The sequence below is a fragment of the Myotis daubentonii genome, chromosome 12 (genome assembly GCF_963259705.1).
Source record: "Myotis daubentonii chromosome 12, mMyoDau2.1, whole genome shotgun sequence".
Lineage (NCBI taxonomy): Eukaryota > Metazoa > Chordata > Mammalia > Chiroptera > Vespertilionidae > Myotis > Myotis daubentonii.
The window spans coordinates 61,966,732-61,988,464 of NC_081851.1; the positions used below are offsets into that span (position 1 = coordinate 61,966,732).

The 21,733-nt window shown below is 38.6% G+C and overlaps 2 protein-coding genes across 8 annotated transcripts in view; one reads left to right on the top strand and one right to left on the bottom strand.

The window, feature by feature from the left end:
- Positions 1–4: 4 nt before the first annotated feature.
- Positions 5–21,731, top strand: CEBPZ (CCAAT enhancer binding protein zeta). Its single transcript, XM_059660098.1, has 16 exons — positions 5–202; positions 2,175–3,673; positions 7,357–7,588; positions 8,162–8,345; positions 9,747–9,835; positions 11,251–11,304; positions 12,006–12,108; positions 12,217–12,285; positions 13,488–13,554; positions 15,671–15,771; positions 16,454–16,511; positions 16,764–16,957; positions 17,254–17,343; positions 20,971–21,032; positions 21,132–21,213; positions 21,563–21,731. The coding sequence occupies exons 1-16, from the start codon at positions 50–52 to the stop codon at positions 21,700–21,702; spliced, it is 3,177 nt and encodes a 1,058-aa protein (XP_059516081.1). The 5' UTR covers positions 5–49; the 3' UTR covers positions 21,703–21,731.
- Positions 20,338–21,733, bottom strand: part of CEBPZOS (CEBPZ opposite strand) — a 30,875-nt gene continuing 29,479 nt past the window's right edge. For 6 of the 7 annotated variants that reach the window (XM_059660142.1, XM_059660139.1, XM_059660141.1 and 3 more), the window contains one exon: positions 20,338–20,727. The gene's annotated coding sequence lies outside the window, so the exon portion shown is untranslated. Of the gene's footprint in view, positions 20,728–21,208; positions 21,604–21,733 lie in introns of those variants that run through there. The other variant, XM_059660138.1, reaches the window with a different exon arrangement.

Consider the following 21,733-nt stretch of genomic DNA (forward strand, 5'->3'; position numbering starts at 1 on the left):
GGGACTACCGGAAGGAACCTGGTCACGGGTCGCGCGTGCTTTGCTCACCATGGCGGCCGCCAAGAAACCTTTGGAGTTCCATGCCCAGCGGCCCTGGGTTCCTGACGGGAGGATAGAAGATTCGGACGAGGACGACGAGGAGGATAATGAAGCCGAGAATGGGTTCTCCATGGAGGAGGTGTTACGGCTTGGAGGCACCAAGGTAATGGCCCGGAACCCCCGGAGGAGGGGATCTGGGCGCGGGGAGTGGTCCCGCGCGTGGCCCCAGAGCTGCGGGGCGGGAGGGCGTCCCGGACCCGGACCCGGACCCGGTTCCCACCTTCGGAAAGTGCTCTGGGCGCTTCCGGCACCACTTCTTTTCTGCTGCTCTTTACAAGATAAACTCGAATTGAGCGTTTTTATGCCGTCGCCTCAGAATGTAGACGACCCTCTCACTTTACTGACGGCGCTGCATCGGGTCGGGAGACTGACTTTCCGGTCCTGACCTCGCGGCCTCCGTGTTGTGAGCTCCCGAGGTGGTGGAGTTTCGGGTCCTCACCGAGTCCGGGCACAGGCTCACTGCGCACTCGGGAGCCCTGCGCCTTCTGGGAATTCACCCCCTGACTCTGGGAAAGGGACAGTGCCCAAGCTTTTGAATACACAGTATGGAGGAAAGTGCTGCGGAGCACAATGAGACAGGGGAGGGGGACACGCACAGTGAGAGAGGGCGTCGGGCAACCCATCGCTGCTCTGTACGAGCAAAAACCTGAAAGGAAAGGACTGAGCCACGCTTCATGAATAACGAAAATGTCAGTGTGGCTGAGGCAGAGCGCAGTAAGAAATGGGGAGAGGAGTAAGAAGAGAGGGAAGAGAGGGAAGAGGGTGGGCTTTTACCCGGAGCTGGACGAAACCATTGGCTTATTTTTTGTTAAATGTTGTTTCGAGACTAGAATTGGGGTGAGGGGGTGGAATAGAGGAGGGGAAAGGCACCTTACAGGAGCAGATTCACCGTTTGCTCTGTGCTTTGCTCTGTGCTCGAGTTGTATTTGGTTTTTAAGTGTGTAATAGATGCACGTGCTACAGAAAGGTTCTGTTTTTTAAGGAAGGGATTCATGGTGAAGTCCTTTTTCCCACTTCTAGCTCCAGTCATGCAATTTACCTTCCAGGAAGCAATATTTTTGTAATTCTTTTTTGTATCTTCCAAGGAAATAGATATGCATGTACATTATTTTTTACATAAAAGGCACTGTGTTATAGCTATATGTAATATTTTGTATCCGTTTTTTCTTACTACCTATGAGATCCTTCCATATCAGAATGTAAAGTTCTGTGTCATTGCTTTAATGCCTGCATAAATTACTGTGTCTGTTTTAATTTTCTACCAGTTTTTGTGGATACTCACATTGTCAGTATTTTGCTATTTTAATGCTTCAGTATGTAACCATGAATACCTATTTCCATATTTGTAAGTGAACGTGTCGTCAAAATTTGTGGAAACAGAACTGCGGGGTCAAAGGATGTGTGCTTCTATGGATTTTGATTGAAGGTGGCAAATTGCCCTTCTTAGGTTGTGCCAGTTTACACTCCCATCAGCCATGTAGGAAAGTGACCCCCTCCCCCTCTTTCCCTAACAACACCTGTCATGTTTTTATCTTTGCTCTGACAGATTAAAAAATGGATGCATTATTGTGGTTTTAATTTTGAATTTCTCTTAATGTTAGTGAGGTTGAGCATCTTTTTATATTTTAAAAATGCACTCTCCTCATCCCCCATGAACTGTTTCTTTATATCCTTTGCATGTATTTCTATTGGGTTGTTACTTCCATAACTGATGTGCAGCAACTTTTATATTAATCATTAAGCCCAGTTGCTGTGATATGAGTTGCCAGTGTTTTATCCAGTTTACTATTTGTCTTTTGTGTATGAGAGAACGATAAATTTACCCATTCATTTCTTTATGGGCCCTAATGTCAAATTTGAAAAGGTTTTTACCTACTCTGGAATTTTTTTTTAATTATGTTGTGTGTTTTTTCTATTATTTTTTGTTTCTATTTTTTACATTTAAATCTTTAATCTGTCAAGTATTTACTTTGGTGTAGGTTGAGAGCCCAGGCAATACCATGACACTTTGATTTTGAAATTTTAACTAAACTGTTGGATTTATAATTTATTTTTAACTTTATGTTTTTATGCAGCAAGATTACCTTATGCTGGCTGCTTTGGATGAGAATGAGGAAGTTGTGGATGGAGGCAAAAAAGGAGCAATTGATGACCTTCAGCAAGGTGAATTGGAAGCATTTATTCAAAATCTGAGCTTGGCCAAGTATGCAAAATCTTTCATAATTGCAGAAGATGAACCGCCCAACGAAGAAGATGCCAACAAAAAAGCAAGAGTGTCTAAATTAGATAATAAAAAGCAAAATGCAGCAGAAAATGAAAGGACATCAGTCAGTAAGGTGAAAAATAAGAAGAGACCAGAACAACATTCTGATGAGAACAAAAGTCCTGTACCAAAAATAAAGAAAGATAAACAACAGGACATCTTTGAATTTGTTGAGAGACCGGCATTGTTACTGAAGTCTGGAGGCAAATGGTATGATCTGGAGTATAGCAGTGAATATTCTTTGGAACCCCAGCCTCGGGATGTTGTGTCTAAGTACAAAACTTTGGCTCAGAAGTTGTATGAGCATGAAATTAATTTATTCAAAAATAAAACAAATAATCAAAAGGGCGCCTCTTCTACCTGGATGAAGGCAATTGTGTCATCAGGGACCCTAGGAGACAGGATGGCAGCTATGATTCTTCTTATTCAGGATGATGCTGTTCACACACTCCAGTTTGTAGAAACTCTGGTAAACCTTGTGAAAAAGAAGGGCAGCAAACAGCAGTGCCTCATAGCTTTGGATACTTTCAAAGAATTACTCATTACAGACCTTTTGCCAGACAGTCGGAAACTGCGGATTTTCAGCCAGCATCCTTTCAACAAACTGGAACAGTTGTCCAGTGGCAACAGGGACTCAAGAGACCGAAGGCTGATCTTATGGTATTTTGAACACCAGCTGAAACACTTGGTGGCTGAATTTGTGCAGGTCTTAGAAACTTTAAGTCATGATTCCTTAGTAGCCACCAAAACTCGAGCCCTTTCGGTGGCTCATGAGCTTCTTTGTAACAAACCTGAGGAAGAAAAAGCTCTTCTTGTGCAGGTGGTAAACAAACTGGGAGATCCTCAGAACAGAATAGCCACAAAGGCCTCCCATCTGTTAGAGACATTGCTTTGTAAACACCCCAATATGAAAGGCGTTGTGTGTGGTGAAGTTGAAAGGCTGCTGTTTCGCTCAAATATCAGCTCCAAAGCACAATATTATGCAATTTGCTTTTTAAATCAAATGGTCCTCTCCCATGAAGAAAGTGAACTGGCTAACAAATTAATAACTCTTTATTTTTGTTTTTTTCGGTCTTGTATCAAGAAAAAAGATATTGAATCAAAAATGCTTAGTGCCCTTTTAACAGGAGTGAACAGGGCCTACCCTTATGCCCAAACTGGTGATGACAAAGTGAGGGAGCAAGTTGACACGCTGTTTAAAGTGTTACACGTTGTGAATTTTAATACCAGTGTGCAAGCTTTAATGTTGCTTTTCCAAGTAATGAATTCTCAGCAGACAATATCGAATCGATATTATGCAGCATTATACAGGTAAGTACATACCTGCCAATCTGTGAATGTGTGGAATAGGTAATCTCACAGTACACGAAGTGCCCCTCTTGGGGGCAAGAGAAAGACTTACAGAACTGGATTTTAGGGCCCCCTCAGCAACTCCCTACTCACTAACTTGAAGTAAGTTCATCTTTGTTTTCCTGTTGGACAACTATGTTACATGCTTTGAAAAGATGGTTTATTATTTTTTATTTTGAAAAGTTGTTAAAATACCGAAAAATACATACACAAAGCATCTAATACATACCACCTAATACTTCAAATTTCACATTTTTCTGTATTTGTTTTCAATCTTTTGGGATATTAAAGAGATAGAACTACAAATGCAAGTTTCCCTCCCAGAGTCCCTCACCTGATCTTCAGTGTGGCTTATGTCCTCTATTTCTTTATTCTGTCAGCCATTTAGTAATTCATTCAACAAGAATTTAGTTCCAACTATTTGCTGGGTACTGTTCCAGGTGCTTAGGATATAGCATAGTGAACAAAATTCTCTCCGCTAGAGGTGCTTACATTTATATTGGGGAAGTCAGGTGGTAAGAAAATTTGTTAAGTTGCGGGGGGCAGGGGGGAGAGGGGGGACAGTGGTTACAGTTTGGAATTTTTTTTAATAGTTGGATTAAGATTTTTGTTTACCAGACTTTGTAATTGACCTGCAATGTACCCATTGAGGGATGATTTTTTTTTTTTAATGCTTAAAGTATTACCAAGAGTATTACATATGTCTCCTTTTTTTCCTACCCTTGACAATCCCCTGGCTTCCCCTACCCCCCAGTGTCTTATGTCCATTGGTTATGCTTATATGCATGCATACAAGTCCTTCGGTTGATCTCTTACACCCCCCTTCCACCCCTCAACCCTCCCCCGTCTTCCCGCTGTAGTTTGACAGTCTGTTCGGGGCTGCTCTGTCTCTGTATCTATTTTTGTTCATAAGTTTATAATGGTATTTATTATCCATAAATGAGTGAGATCATTTGGTATTTTCCTTCATTGACTGGCTTATTTCACTTAGCATAATGCTCTCCAGTTCCATCCATGCTGTTGCAAATGGTAAGAGTTCCTTCTTTTTTACAGCTGCATAGTATTCCATTGTGTAGATGTACCATGGTTTTCTAATCCATTCATCTACTGATGGGCACTTAGGCTGTTTCCAGATCTTAGCTATGGTGAATTGTGCTGCTATGAACATAGGGGTGCATATATCCTTTCTGATTGGTGTTTGTGTTTTCTTGGGATATAGTCCTAGAAGTGGGATCATGGGGTCAAATGGAAGTTCATTTTTAGTTTTTTGAGGAAACTCCATACTGTCTTCCATAGTGGCTGCGCCAGTCTGCATTCCCACCAGCAGTGCACGAGTGTTCCTTTTTCTCCACATCCTCTCCAACACTTGTCTTTTGTTGATTTGTTGATGATAGCCATTCTGACAGATGTGAGATGGCACCTCATTGTTGTTTTGATTTGCATTTCTCGGATGACTAGTGACTTTGAGCAAGTTTTTATATGTCTCTTGGCTTTCTTAATGTCCTCTTTTGAAAAGTGGCTTTCTGTGCTAGGTGTCCTATAGGGCCCAGTGGCTCAGCCTCCCCAATTACCTGTGGTGGACACTCTTGGTGCACCCCTTTGTGGGCTTTGTGCACAGTCTTGTTGTAGTTAAGCCTTGATTGTTGTAGGTATCACTGGGAGGAATTGTCCTCCAGGCCAATTGGCTGTGGGAATCAGCTGTGTCTACAGTGGGAGAACTTCTGTGCTGAAGACACCCTTATGAGGCAAGACTTGCTTCAGTGGGGCTTTGGTGCTCACTGAGTCTGCCCCGAGTGTGTTCCTTATGGATCTGAGGAGTCGTAATCTGGATGGTCCCATTCTGACCACTGGGTACCCTGACTCTTGGATCTCTAAGGAGGTGCTAATTTAGCCTCTGCCTGAGGCTACCCAGCAGGATCTATGGAGAGATCTGCAGATTCCTCTTCTTTGTTTGGGATTTGGAGGTGCCCAGATGAGGCCCAGCTGTGAAGCAGTGCAAGCTGCTGTGGGGCCTTGGGCCTTCTTTTGGAAGTTCTGGGTCTCTCTGACTCAGCTGCAGTTTGTTAGGTAATTTTCAGATTGCAAAGGGCCAGGCCTTTCATATGCAAAAGCCTCTGCACACAGCTTGGGTGGGGCGGGGTCTCAGGAAATCAACAGGGCGGAGCAAACAGCTATGGCTGATCCGAGGCCCTGCCTTAAAAGGCCCTGCGTCTCAGTGTCCCAGTAATCACTGCAAGCACCTCAGAGAAAGCCGCCCTCGAGTTCTGCCCGCTGCCAGACAGTCCAGTTTCTCCCCGAATGAGTCTGCGTCCCCAGAGACTTGCCCAGATCTGGAGTTCAGAGCAGTCTGGAGCTTGAGACTCCCTCCCGATTGAAAAAGACAACCGCATCCTCAGTTGCCAGTCTTTTCCACATGCGCCTCCGTACCTCTGCACTTAACTTCCGCGCCTCCTCTGAGTCTCAGTGTGCTTTTCTCTTTCCTTCTAGTTATAGAATTTCCACTCAGCCAGCCTTCCTGTGGTTCTGGATGATGTCCTTTTTGTCTTTTAGTTGTATTTTTGAAGTGGTTGTGCGAGGCAGCAATTTCCGGTGTTTACCTATGCCGTCATCTTGGTTTCCCATCATAGGTTGCCTTTTTATTTTGTTGATTGTTTCCTTTAGTTCCACTTACTTTGCTTTTGTTGCGTGTGGTTAGATTATTATGTGTTACTTCAGATGGCAATAGTAAAATAATGGCTGGAAATTATACAGGAGCGGATTTCAGCTATAGGTAAAGAAGAGATTTTTCTGGTAAAATTTAGTCCGAAATTAGATTGGGTTCCTAGTGAGAAAGTAAATAATCCACAATTACTAGATGTGTTTCATAGCCATTTGCTATGGAATGAACCATTTATTCATTCAATAAATATCAAGCACTTATTATAAATGGCAGGCACTGAGGTTACAACAATGAATAACAAGGCCCACTCCCTGTTCCATTGGACTTTGGAGGGGAAAGGAGAAAATGGTAACAGTGTGTTAAGCTATGAAGAAGATAAACATGGGACGGATAAAGAAAATAATAGAGGAACCTGATTTCGATATTATGGACATGCAGACAGTTGGGGAAGATCATTATGGGCAAAGAGAATAGCATGTATGGAAGGATGTTACACAATTAGTATATTGGATGAAAGATTCTCAAGTCCTCACAATTTAATTTTCTATACATGTAATGGTCTTCACTAGAACCATGTGGAGGTGGCTGCTTTTGGTCACCCAGCTAGTAGATACAAGGATAAGAACCCAGATTTAGTCCACTGCTTTCATATGTCAGTTTTCATTGTTTGGTCTTGGATTGCCTTTTCATGGGTGGTTCTGTATCTATGGAAAATTATACTGTTAAGTCTAGAGTATAGAGAACCACTTGGAAAAGGAGAAAAAAATGTCTCTTTTTTCCTGGTATTCTCCTCACCCCTACCATCCTGGTTCTTTCTGTCCTGGTCATTGACTTACATTTTACCTCTTGTCAGAAGTGATCTCTTGTTCTAACATTAGTAGGAAAGTTATCCCTAACTAAGATGAGGTTAGTAGTTTCCTCTATGTTGCTGCTGGTTATAGAAATGTTTTATGAATAAACAGTTAATTTTGTTTTTGTTTTACAGGAAGATGTTGGATCCAGGATTAATCACATGTTCAAAGCAAGCCATGTTTCTTAACCTTGTCTACAAATCTCTGAAAGCTGACATCGTGTTGCGTAGGGTGAAGGCTTTTGTGAAGAGGTTACTTCAAGTTACTTGTGAACAGATGCCACCATTCATATGTGGAGCTTTATATCTTGTGTCTGAGATCCTTAAAGCAAAACCAGGTTTAAGGAGTCAACTAACTGATCATCTGGTATATTTTACAACTGCTTTTTAAATAGAGTGGGTTCTGAGATAGATTGGTGTTTTTCTTCTTTGCTTCAATGACAGTAACTTTCTTAGTTGTCTGGAGCATATCAGAGTGTGAGCAGCAGTTGGGACAGACCTGAACGCAAGTTCAAGTATACAGTTTACTAGGTGGGCATATCGCTTGACTCCTTTACTCCTAATAAACCACACTACACTAAACTGCATTAATAGGAGATAATTATAGATGGTTATAGAGCTAGCAGATCTCTTTAACCTGTTTCCTCTGTTGTGAAATGAACATAACATATACCTGATAGGGTTACTTAAAACATGTCAGAAATTTGTTTGAAGGCTCAAATGTTTTTATGTAATGAAGTCCCAGAGTCTCAGGGATTGTTGGCTCAAAACTAAAGTCTCTTAAATTAATAAATAAGGATAGGTTCTCCCCACATCACTGATGGAACTTTAATGTTTCACCAGAATTGCAATAAGCGACTCTTCTTCAAAACTGTCGCACCAAAAATTTGAATACAGACTTCCAGTTGATTGACTCAGATTCATTAAACCACTTTTTCAGGAATCTGATGATGAAGAAAATTTTATTGACATAAAAGATGATGAAGACATAGAAACATTCACTGATGCAGATAAAGAAACAGGTACAGTGAAAAAAGCTGAGACAGAAGAAACTGTGTCTGAAAATCATATGGAAACCAAAAAATCAGAGTCTGCATCTTGGGTACACTTTGATAATTTGAAAGGTGAGTTTTTTAAATATTAAATTATTCCCTTCAATTTTTAAAAGAGGAAATTGGTTTCTCCTTTGATCTTACTAGAAATTAATATACAATTTTAGAAGTCCTCAGTATTGCTTTCTTACAAATGGGAACTCTTATAACCTTATAAGACCTTAGAAGTACATTTTTAATATAGTGGATAATTTATTAATACTACAGATAGTACATACACATTTTAAAGTAATTGAAATCGTAGAAATTAAAGCAAGTACCTTTTGGAGCTATGAAGATTTAGTGGGAAAACTGTGGACATGTTAGGTGCACAGTATATCTCATTTTCTTTAGCTGTTAATGTCAAAGTTTATACCTTTGAACCAGTTTTAGTTTCTTAATCTTTATCTGTATATGTAAAGTTTTTTAGCCTCAAACATAGAACATATATGCAGATATCAAATATGTGTATATGAAAGTTTGATTTATAAACAAGTGTTTGGTTAGATATTGTGAATTATGTGACAGTTTTGGTTCTTTTGTTTGAGCATCATATTCACCCTCTACAGTTTCTTAAAGTAATCTTTTAGGAATAAAAACTGTGAGATAGAAACTTAGGTTTTCCATATACATACACAAGCTAAAGTAAGTGTATCAATAGAATACTAGGGCCAAAAGAAATCTTAGAAATGTAGTCTCTTCATTTGAGGCTGTGAATTCTACCCTTGAGGATCAAGAAATGTGCCAGACCTATTTCTTCAAACTTGTTGTGGAACTTGTGGTCCAATTATTTTCTCTCCAAATTTCAGTTTGCCTGTGAAGTATAAAAAGTTTGGTAGCCATCAGGAAAGTTTTTAAAAGAAATCCATCAGTTGTCTTAGGGCTAAACTGAAAATAACTCTTTAGAAGGATGATGAGCATGTACATTGTGAAGTAGGCAGTTTTAGTGTGTTCTGAAAATCCTTTTTTAAATTGTTTAATCCCGAGTTTCTGAAAACGTGAAGAAAATGTAAAACCTGTTCCAAGTGAGAATTATTTCTGGGCATAATTAAATTACAAATATTTAGAGCACTCTGAAGTTCAAAAAGACTTTAACCTTATTTCATCTTCAGGTTACTTGCCATCTTGACACTTATGACCTAGTTGACCCAGAATAGGCACCTTTTGTTTTTATTTGAAAAAGGGAGAAGTCTTGGAGGGCACCTTTTAGTAGTTGGGATAAACATGCTGCCTGATTTATGCAATAGCAAATGCTAGCTTGAGTACCAAGATAGATTCTTGAAGGGTCTTTGAGTTTTTAATATAAGTAGGATGCCTGGCTAGTCAACAATCTTGGAAATTATATCTGTTGGTAACAACATTAATAATGGTGGCTTTAGTGATATCTTAGGCTAGGAATAAAGCATTTGAGAAATACTCTTTTTTGGTTCTCAGGTGGCAAACAATTAAACACATATGATCCATTCAGTAGAAACCCTTTGTTCTGTGGAGCTGAAAATACAAGTTTTTGGGAACTCAAAAAGGTAAAATAATTTCAATTTGTCTTTCAAGTCACTTGTGCTATGTATTTGTTCTCATGGATTTAACACCTTGGAAGTTTCCATTTTTCTTGCAAATAATAAATATAGGAGTTGTTATTTAGACATGAGTTAATTGTCATAAGGAAGCAATCTGAAGTATGTCACACAGCTGTAATGCTTTTTAATATAGTTCTTTTGTCTCTGATAAACATTAATTTTCTATATTTACACCCTCTGCATTCACATATAGAAAATCTTAAATAATTTGCATGAAAAATAAGGATGTGGTGCCTGGCTATAAATAAGTTTTCCTTTTTTGTAGGTAGATTATTGCATGTAACAGCTCTGTAAATAGTTAAATTTTGCTTTTTGCATTAGATACCCCTGAAAAGTTTTGTGATGAAAGTACTTTTTGCAAATAAAGTTACTTTTTAAATATGTAAGAGTACCCCATATTTTTAATAATCTGTGATTTCTCATGTAAAGCAAATAAGTGTCTTCCTATATAGTGATTCTGAAAATGTGGGCACAGACTCCTGTGGGTCCCTAATCCCTTTTCAAGCAAGTCTGCAAGGTCACAACTATTTTCATACTGATACCAGGACATTTTTACCTTTGTCACTATGTTGACAGTGGCACTGATGGTGTAAAAGAAATGATGGCTAAAACTGTTGGTTACTTAACACAATAAAGACAGTAGCATGAAGCTACACTCACATCTGTTAGATTCTTTACTGCCACATACCTGCACGTTTTTAAAAAGCCAGTATCATGTAAGAATGACAAAGCAAAAAAAACGTTGATTTTATTATCTTGACCCTACAGTCCATTTGTTTTTAATGTTTTGTGTTCATACCTAAGTATGAAACTTGTCTCATCTCCCAAGGACAAAAGTCTGGGTATTTGGGAGACTTTGTCTTAAGCATAAAGAAAATCCACAATTATGTAAAAGCCTATTAATAAACCCTCCTTTTCCCAACTATATATCTGTCTGAGGTGAGATTTTCTTCATAGACCTCAACTACAGTAACATGAAATATGGAAGTAGATGTGAGAATCCATTGTATTAGCTAGTTTGCAAAACTGTAAAATAATGCTACCCTTCTCACTAATATTTATTCTTAAAAATAATTTTCATAAGATACATTATTGTAATAGGTTTATTTTTACTTTAAACTATAAATAAATGTTTAAAATGTTTCTGTTGTAATTTCTAGTAAAGTAAATAACAATAGGTATATCCCACTTACATTAAGGAAGCTCTTGAGGTATTTGATTTTTAAGTATATTAAGCAGCCCTGAGACCAAAATTTTGAGAACCACTCTTCTAATGTATTACCTTTTTTACTTCTTTGGGTTTTCTTAAATAATCTGTAATTGTAGTAAGAGTTGACCTCATTCACATTTTTTCTTTTTAGTTATCTGAACATTTTCATCCCTCTGTGGCTCTATTTGCAAAAACTATCCTTCAGGTAAGTCTAAAATATTGAAAAGACATGATATAAGGAAAAAAATAAGTAATCAAGTTTTAGATAATAAGTTGGCCATGCAATATTTTCTCCACCAGATAAATTCAAACACATTTGTCTGCTGTTGTAAAGGAGCAGTGACTTAATACAGAACAGTAGTTAAGTCTTCCTACTCTGAGATGAATGGAAATACAGGATTTTAGAAAACCACAGTCATTTATTACATTCTAGAGAAAGATTGCCCTCTCCTTTCCTATTTGTCACTTAAGGGTTAGGTTTCTGGTTAATGGTTAGATGACCTGCAGTATTAATATGACTTACCTATTCATATAATCAGCAATGCATCATAGAAATTGTATGAGTCTGTGTTTAATTTGCATGTTCCCTGGCCAGGTGGTTCAGTTGGTTGGAACATTGTCTCATACACTGAAAGGTTGTGGGTTCGATTCCAGTCAGGGCAAGTACAGGAGGCAGCTGATAAATGTTTCTCATATTGATGTTTCTCTGTCTCTCAAAATCAGTGAAAACATCCTCAGGTGAGGATTAAGAAAACAAAAATAATGTGCATGGAGAAACATTTGAAATCATTTATTGCAGATTTTTACCTTCTACATATTGTAATAGATGCTTATATTTTCCTCTTTTTTGTTATCTGGATATATATAAAATGTAAGTTAAGTTCTGAAATTCCCCCAACCTTTCAGGGAAATTATATTCAGTATTCAGGGGACCCACTGCAGGATTTCACACTAATGAGATTCCTGGATCGATTTGTATACCGAAATCCAAAGCCACATAAAGGCAAAGGTATGCTTCTATTTGATGAATTATTCAGTTTTTACTTTTGATATTTAATAAATATGAGCACATAACTACCGAGGTTTTACGTTATACCATCTTGATTTTACATTTCAGAAAACACAGATAGTGTTGTGATGCAACCAAGAAGAAAACACTTTATAAAGGATATTCGTAGTCTTGCTGGTAAGTATTTATAAAATACTTTTTAATAATTTATAAAAGCCTGAACAGTTGAAACTTATATGATAGTACAAGTCAGTAACGAATAAATTGTTTTATTCTTTGCTCCACTTTATCAGAATAAAAACCTAAGAACCAGAGACATTATCCATCTTTTGTTCCCAAGAAGTTATAGGCATACTTAAGTCTACTGTGTCTTGGCCTTTTATTTTTTAACTTTATTACACAAAATTTCAAACATATCCAAAGTAAATAAATAAATAATATGATCAACTCCCCAGCCCCCAAAGACCATCATCCATCTTTAACAATTATCAATATTCTTACATTTTGGTATCATCTGTAGCTTTATCAGTGTTACCCCCATATATATGAATAATTATCTTTTACAGTTCAGATCACCTTAAGTGGTGATCTAATATGGGCTAGCAGAAAACCCCACACAGAGTTCTGTCATAGAGCATCATGTTAACTTAGTGGATCCATCTTAGGATCTGATTCTTTGTTTTTCTATTCAGAGTTGTCATTTGTTTGCATACCAGATCCCAACTCCTTTTTGTCCAAAGGCTAAGGTAGAAAAATACACCTAATAAATCATTTCCAACTGACTTATTTCAGAGGTCCAGAGGTATGAAAAGACTTTCCCAAACTTAATAGGGTTAGAATTAGAAGCCTAATTCCCTTTAATTCAAGAGGAGTCATAAATTTTTATTCTGAAGAGGGAAAACTAACATCCTTGTAGTTCCTTAATCTTTCTAGTTTTCCTCAGTGTTAAGTAAAATCATGGAGAATTCTATGTTTGTCTTTGCTTCCTATTCCCAGAATGGCAGGCATTGTCATTTTTCTGAGATGAAATGGCAAGTTTAAAGAGATTATTAAAAGAACTCTGAGTTTTTATGTCTCTTGAAATTCAGACCTGGGATGCAATTTGAGGACAAGGAGAGACCCTGTCCTTTCACTGTGATGTACTATGGGCTAAGTACTGCCAACTTTTCATTCTAGCTGGTCATCAGTTTCAAATGTTGGGTCCCCTCCACGCAGACTTTTCCAGAGATTGTTTTTTGCACTCTAGGATCCCTTTTGCCCACCTTCCTTAACATTTTGAGACATTATGATTGTGGGTCTGCTGTATTTAGTCTTAAGAGTTTAAATAACATAAAAAGGATTACTTTAATAAATTAAAATTTTTAACTGAATTTTTCTAGTGAACAGTAAGGAGTTCCTTGCAAAAGAAGAAAGCCAAATACCAGTGGATGAAGTGTTTTTTTATAGGTAATATACTTAATATAGTTTCATTAGGGGAACTTAAATTTACATGTTTAGATTTCGTAAAATGCTTTGTTAACATAGGCCAACCTTGGAAATATCGAAGGTCATTATATGCATACTAGAGGCCCGGTGCATGGATTTGTGGAGTCCCTCAGCCTGGCATGGGCCCTCTCGCAATCAGGGACTCCTTGGGGGATATAGCAGTGCTCGAAGCGGCAGGTGGTCAAGGAGGAGCCCAAGCCAGGGCTGGGTGCTGCACCACTGCTGTTCATCCTGGCCCCACTGCACCTGCCACTGCCACTGCTCAGTAGCACTGCTGCAGAGGCTGGAGAGGTTTCCACTGCTGCAGCTGTGTTAGCCAGCCCTGAGCCCGGCTTCTGGCTGAGCAGTACTGTGGGAGCGCACTGACCACCAGAGGCAGCTCCTGTGTTGAGTGTCTGCCCCCTGGTGGTCAGTTGGCATCATAGCAACCGGTCCTAACAGTTGCTTAGGCTTTTACATACACACACACACACACACGCACACACACACGCCTTGCAGTAGTAAAGGAACTATTATCTGGTTGGATAATTCAGCTTGATTTGATTTGCTTTTTAAAAACATTTTATGTAAAGAATTTTGAGCATATGACCCCATCTGCAAAATGCTAAGTTTTGCTGCACCTCATGATGACAATAGGTCTAACTGATAAAATATTGTGAATAGAGGTCAGCCACATCCTATCTAATAAAAGAGAAACATGGTAATTAGCTGTACCTCCGCTACCCTTCCCATTGGCTAATCAGGGCGATATGCAAATTAACTGCCAGCCAAGATGGCGGCCGGCAGCCAGGCAGCTTGAAGCGAACATGAGGCTTGCTTGCTTCAGTGATGGAGGAAACAAATGTTCCCCGCCTGCCGCTGCTGGCCTCTGAGCTTGCAGTTTGAAACACTGTTACAAATATAGAAGCTAAACAAAACCCCAGAAACCTGCTTTCAGCCATCCAGGATCTCAGAGCTGGAGTTGAAACAGTGTTTCAATTATAGAACCCAAACAAACCAGATACCTGCTTTCAGCAGCCGAAGCCTCAGACCTGGAGCCAGAGCTAAAGCTGGCCCAGAATAATAATTAAAAAAAAAAGAATAAAAGGAGCGGTTGGGAGCTTCAGTCACCCGCCAGTCTGAAAACAGCCCTCAGCCCCTCACCCAGACTGGCCAGGCACCCCAGTGGGGACCCCCACCCTGATCCAGGACACCCTTCAGGGCAAACCAGCTGGCCCCCACCCATGCACCAGGCCTCTATCCTATATAGTAAAAGGGTAATATGCCTCCCAGCACCGGGATCAGCGTGACAGGGGGCAGCGCCCAAACCCCCTGATCGGCCTGCGGCTCTGTGTGTGACAGGGGGCGGTGCCCCAACTCCCCTATCGGCCCTACTCTGTGAGTGACGGGGGAGCTCCTCAACCCCCTGATTGGCCCTGCTCTGTGCGTGACGCGGGGGAGCTCCCCAAACCCCTGATGGGCCCTGCTCTGTGCGTGACAGGGTACGGAGCCCCAACCCCCCTGATTGGCCCTGCTCTGTGCATGACAGGGGGCAGCACCCCAACTCCCCAATCAGCCCTGCTCTGAGCCCGACCAGGGGCTGCACCTAGGGATTGCGTCTGCCCTCTGCCACCCGGGAGCGGGCCTAAGCCAGCAGGTCGTTATCTCCCAAGGGGTCCCAGACTGCGAGAGGGCACAGGCCGGGCTGAGGGACCCTCCCCCTCCCCCCCCCCCCCCAGTGCACACATTTTTGTGCACCGGGCCTCTAGTTTATTATAATATTCTAATACTTTTATCATTAAGGTTGACCCTGAAACAACTTTTTACATATGCCATTCAATTAAGATGAGTTGAAGTGTTTCTATGAAGAACTTAATCTAAATATTTGTAATTTATACTTCACATTTTGGAGGTTTCCAATTGTTTTTGTAAAATTCAAAACTTTTTTCTATAGTAATTACAAATTTTAGTCATTTATATCCAACTGAGTTAACAGCCTTTACACTTGTTTTGGTGACTGGCCAATAGGTACTTTGATTATAATAAAGTGGGCCCCTTTAGTAAAATTATTAAAGATATAATATTAATTTTATTTTAGGTATTATAAAAAAGTTGCTGTTGTTAAAGAGAAACAAAAACGGGATGCAGATGAAGAAAGTATAGAAGATGTGGATGATGAGGAATTTGAAAAGATGATTGGTAATTTGTTAAATAATTTATTACTATTTACTTATATTACCATGGAGTATTAGTTGTAGAAGTGATCTTAGTTTAAAAAATTTATTTAACTAAGAATACCATGCAAATCACAATGGAGGATTAAAACATTTTGGGGAAATATGGTAATTCACCCACATTTGCTGCAGAAAAATATGTGATTGTTCTTTGACAATTTGTGGAGGAAAAAAAGTATATTTACCTGAGCATATTCATTCTTAAGGCCAAATCTATAGAAGAGAACCCATTTTTACTGTTGTTAACCTCCTTCCATTATTGGTAGCAACAGTCTGCTACTTAATCTATTTTATCTTCATACTCCATAGAGCTAGAAAATTTTAATTAAAATTTAGACTGAAATAGGAAACATGGGAAATTAGAAGGGCTTACATTGAGTTCACTTAAATAGTTCTAATAGAGTAAAAAAGGACAGTAGTTGCTAAATATTTATTTGATATGTACCTTTTTATAAAACTGTAGAAAGAAGCTGAAATTAACTGGAACCCATTTTAGTTGAGGAATTTAAGTAAGGCCAGAATATTCACAGGTTTATTTTGGTTTTTGTCATAAACAGAAAAATCATGACTGTTAATTGATTCAGAAATAAGACATGTCAACTTTGTTCTTCTTTGTTATATCTCACACTTTATATGTTATCTGGCAGATACATTTGAAGATGATAACTGTTTCACCTCTGGAAAGGATGATCTTGATTTTGCTAGGTAAAATACATTTCTTCAATATTTTTTTAACTGTTTTCTCAGCATTTCCCAATGGTCCCTCAGAACAGTAGAGGTATTAATAAACTTGGGAAATGGATCCAGTGCTTTCATTCTGGACCTTTTATAATGCATATTAATATATTAAATAAAGGCTCCAAGCCTTCTGTAATTCTCCTTTAAGCCTGTTAATAGCCTAATACCTCTGCCATGTTTTAGAAAACCGTCCTTTTACAAGTTGTTGTTTTTCTTCAGCAATATGAAAAAGAAAACAAAAGGAGCGAAGGGTGAGCCAGAAGATGAAGATTCAGAAGATAGTGATGATGACTTTGATAACTTAGATGATGATGAAGTTTCTTTAGGAAGTATGAATGAAGAATTTACTGAAATTGATGAAGATGGAGGAACATTCATGGATGTGTTGGATGATGAGAGTGAGGGCAGTCAAGGTAAGCATTTTAAAAATTAAAGACAGAAACAAACTAGATCTTCCTTTCTTCCTCAGCATATCTGTGATATACCTGTTGAGCTGTTGTGTTGCTTCCTTTTTAAAATTTTATTTTTTCCAATACCATTTATCCCTCTTCCACCTTCCCCCCCCCCCAAATCACCAGTTGCTCTTTTTAATGTTAAAATACCTAGTAATTAGTGTTTTCTAAAAGGTAATAAATATTTATCATTTAGCATAACCCTATAACAGTCCTATTGCTTTTAAATTACTTAATGGCACATTTTTTGGTAACAGACCTTAATGATGAAGTCAGCTCCAAAGTCAATTCTAATAAAAGCAAGAGGAAAAGTGCAAATGATTTTGACTTTGCTGAATCATTTCAAGGTAAGAAAATGTATTTAATCCCTTTGAAACCTAAGCAGTGTGCAAATGAAAGTTATTATTCATTATTCTTTTGGGAAATTAACTTTTCTAAATTGCTGGTTAGTACAATTTGTTTTTATAATGGATAGTAACAGTTTTATGTGAAAATTGTTATTTCCCACAGACAGCTTTAATTATTTTTTTTCTTCCTGAATTCTTTCCTCTTACATCTAAATATCTCTAGATCATTTCTGTTTAAACCATTCAATTATATGTAAGCCCTGGTTTTCCATAGATACCTTTTGCTTTTTCTCAACTAAATCTTATTCTTTGCCATTTGACCCTTCTGAAAATCCATGCTCTTTATTAATTTTATTTTCCTTTTTTGAGATGTGCCATCTTGCTGCCATGTCAAAATAATTCTAACCTCACAAATATCTTATATAAAACAGAGGAATTCTTTCAAGTATATCATAACGTTATTTTAAAGTAGCACTTGTACTAATAAAAAAGTACTATTATCAGGTGACAGCCTTAAGTTTTTGATAAAAATATAGACAGCAATTATACAATAAATATTTTATCCTATAATTCTGTGGATAAGTACGCAAGTGCCCTGGCTGGTGTGGCTCAGTTGGTTGCATCAGAAGGTTGCCGTTTTGATTTCTGGTCAGGGCCGGCTCGATGCCTGGTAGGAGGCATGCAGGAGGCAGCTGATTGATGTTTTACTCTCTCATCCATATTTCTCTCCCTTTCACTTCCTCTTGCTCTAAAGGTCAACTAAAAATCTTAAAAAAGAAAACACAGACTTGTGCTTTTTTTCATGCTTTGCCTCTCTAGCTTCTGCTTACTAGTACTGATGAATAAAAATAGATTTGCAAAGTTAAAAACACTTGACAATATTTTATTAAAATTAAGAAATACTTAAAACTTTGACATTAAATATTTTGACAATAAGTATAAAAAGTAGTAAAAACTATATATTGGTAGTAGTCTCAGATTTTTTATGCCTACAAAATTTCTATCAGCTCTTTCAAATACTGCTAACAATCAGTCCTGTTAATTAGCTTGATTTACCTGGTACATATTTAAATTTTAATATCTTCCACACTTTGTTTTCAACTGAGTGCTGTAAGGTCACATGTTAATAGTAGCAAATGCTCAAATATAAGGCAAAGTTTTCCTCAAAATCATCTCACAGGAAATAAATGTTGCTTTAAAACAAGTCCTACTGAGCCTGTCATTAAAAAAATACTCTGTCTCAGTAACCTTATTTATATTTTTTAAATATATTTTATTGATTTTTTTACAGAGAGGAAGGGAGAGGGATAGAGAGAAACATCCATGAGAGAGAAACATCGATCAGCTGCCTCCTGCACAACCCCTACTTGGGGATGTGCCCAAAACCAAGGTACATGATCAGCTGCCTACTGCACACCCCCTACTGGGGATGTGCCCGCAACCAAGGTACATGCCCTTGACCAGAATCGAACCTGGGGCCCTTCAGTCTGCAAGCCAACGCTCTATCCACTGAGCCAAACTGGTCAGGGCTCAGTAACCTTATTTTTTTAATGATCAGTACTGTTTTCAGAAGACAATAGTCTGAGACAATCTAAAATCTTAGTAGTTTTGGATGCCGATTAAAGTGTACATAGTAGAATTGATTAAAACAAAACAAGAAGCAAAGGAATTTCAGACTTATTAATTGATCCTGAGGGCTCTACCTTAATTTACAAATGTTGGATATTCTTAAGGATAATCAAACCTTGCAGCAGAAGTGTTTACTAATTGAAGTTATAGCTCTGTACCTATAAGATGAATGAAAAACAAAACTTTCCTAATCCTATGCTAATGAGCATTTTAGCCTAAGATAAAATAGTCAATAATAGTATTGTGAACAATTCTTAAATAATATAACATACATTTCACTTCTATAAAAATTAAGATGAAATGCTCTAGAAACTACTTTATCAAAAGTGGCTCTGGTATATTCACATAAAGACTTGTACACAATTGTTCATAGTGGCATTACTCATGATAGCCAAAAAGTGGAAACAGCCCAATGTCTATTGACTAATGATTAGATAGTAAAATATGGTATAGCCATGTAATGGAATATTATTCAGCAGTAAAATGGAATGGAGTGGTGGTACATGCTGTAATATGGATGAGCTTCAAAACTTATGATAAAAGGAAAGAAGCCAGATACAGAAAACCACTTACATAAAACTAGGGGCCCAATGTATGAACTCATGCGCAGGAACTGTGGGCCACGAGGCTGTGGTGGGCACATGGCTGGGTCTCTGTCCATCCTCCACGCCCCCGCCCAGCCTCTCCCACCTCGGCCCCCGGCCCCTCTGCCGGCAGCCCCGTTCCTGCCACTCCCACGTGCTGACAGTGCCGGCTGCACTCGCACCCACTGACAGCACCGAGCGATTGGGGCCTGCGCCAGCAGCAGGTACCAGCGGCTACTGCCCCAATCACCCCTCAGGAGCAAGGCGCAGTGGAAAAGCCCTCAGGCATGATCAGGGCCAGCAGCAGGTAAGAGCAGAGTTGGCACTAGCAGTGGATGTGAGCAGCAGCTCCGGCACTAGCAGTGGGTGCGAGTGCCTGGCGGGACCGCAGCGCACAGGAGCAAAGAATTTTTAGTAACCACTAGAGGCTTGCCCTGATGACAGCAACCAGCGCCCCACCTTGATCTGGCACTCCCACTCACCTGCTCCACCATCCCACCTGCTGCTGATGCCTGCCATGTTCCACATGCGCCCCCTGGTGGTCAGCACACATAGCGATTGGTTGTTCCACCATTCAGTCTATTTGCATATTAGAGTTAGATAGCTAGATCAATCGATCGATCCAGAAAAGGCAAAGCCTTCATGGGAGGGATCATGTTACTACAAATGGGCACTAGGGATCTTTTGGAGTTGATGGGAATATTCTAAAATTGCATTGTGATAACAGCTGAACAACTCTGTAAATTAATTGAAAAGTATTGAATTATACACTTACAACAGCTGAATCTTATGACAAATTTTATTCCTTAGTACAGCTTTTTTAAAAAAGTGACTCTAGTAGTGCCAGAGACATTGCTGTCAAAGATGCAAATTGTAGTATTAAAAATTGATGTTTTTTTTTATCTATTTTGAAAAGTTTACATATCCAGAATTATAGGTGTGTTTTTTTTAAAGGAGAACCACTTTATTTTGAGTGGTGTAAATAAAACTTGATTTATAACATAATAAACATACCTTCCATAAATTTCTTCACAGTCCAAAGAATAAAACCTCTGGCTTAATTAGAATTTACATTTTGCCTTAAATATTCCAAAATCTATCCATGTCAACTTTGGAAATTTAATCGTGCTTGATACAATGAAATAGGATAAACTGTGATCAGTGGCCAAATCTGAAAGGCAAGAAGACATAAAATCATCTGAACAATTCTATTAGGATACTTTTTAAAAAGTAGTATATACTAACTCTTAAATACATTTCTGTCTAGGTACCAGCTACCTAATGGTGTTAGAAAATAATTGAAAATTTTGTACTTTATCCCCAATATAAATTTTTTTAACAAAGTCGTGTTGAAACATTTTTCCAACATCATTGGAATTTACAATTTAATAATCTAGGTTTATACTTCTTTTAGGACCCAGGAAAAAAAAGAAAAGAAACCTCAGTGACTCCAACCTATTTGTATCTGCTGAAGAGGTAAAGGGTAATGTACTACTTTGAGAAGTTAGCTATTCAACATTGTTTTAAGTTTTCTGATAAATGTATTCCCCCACCCCACCCTTTCTTTTTTTTAAGTTTGGCCACCTATTGGATGAAAATATGGGATCCAAGTTTGACAACATTGGCATGAATGCCATGGCTAACAAAGATAATGCGAGTAAGTAACTTGAATTTTTCTGCTAAGTGACTTTATAAATGGTTTTTAGACATTTTAATTTTTTCTGATATTCATAGTTACTGGCCTCTGTTTTTTGCCAGTAAAAAGGGTTCAGGGTAAATAAAATCTTTAGAGCATTTGTCCCTTTCCTGTTCTGGCCTTTTATAAATAAAACGGTAATCTTTGACATTAAATATAGAAGGAAAGTAACAAATAAATGGGATTTGCATTGTGGTTGGGAACAACTGTCGACCCTGGCAGACCAGAAGCTCCTGTTACTCGGTAGGATGTTCTGTGGGGCCTCCAAAAGTCTACAGTGGGGTGTGCTCATCTTTCTTCTCCCCCAAAGGTCTCAAACAGCTTAGGTGGGAGGCTGAACGTGATGACTGGCTACACAACAGAGACGTGAAAAGTATCATCAGGAAAAAGAAAAATTTCAAAAAGAAGAGGCCAAAAGCACCTCAAAGAATTAAAAAGCAAAGAAAATGAGTGTTTTCTAAATAAATTATAAATTCAGATT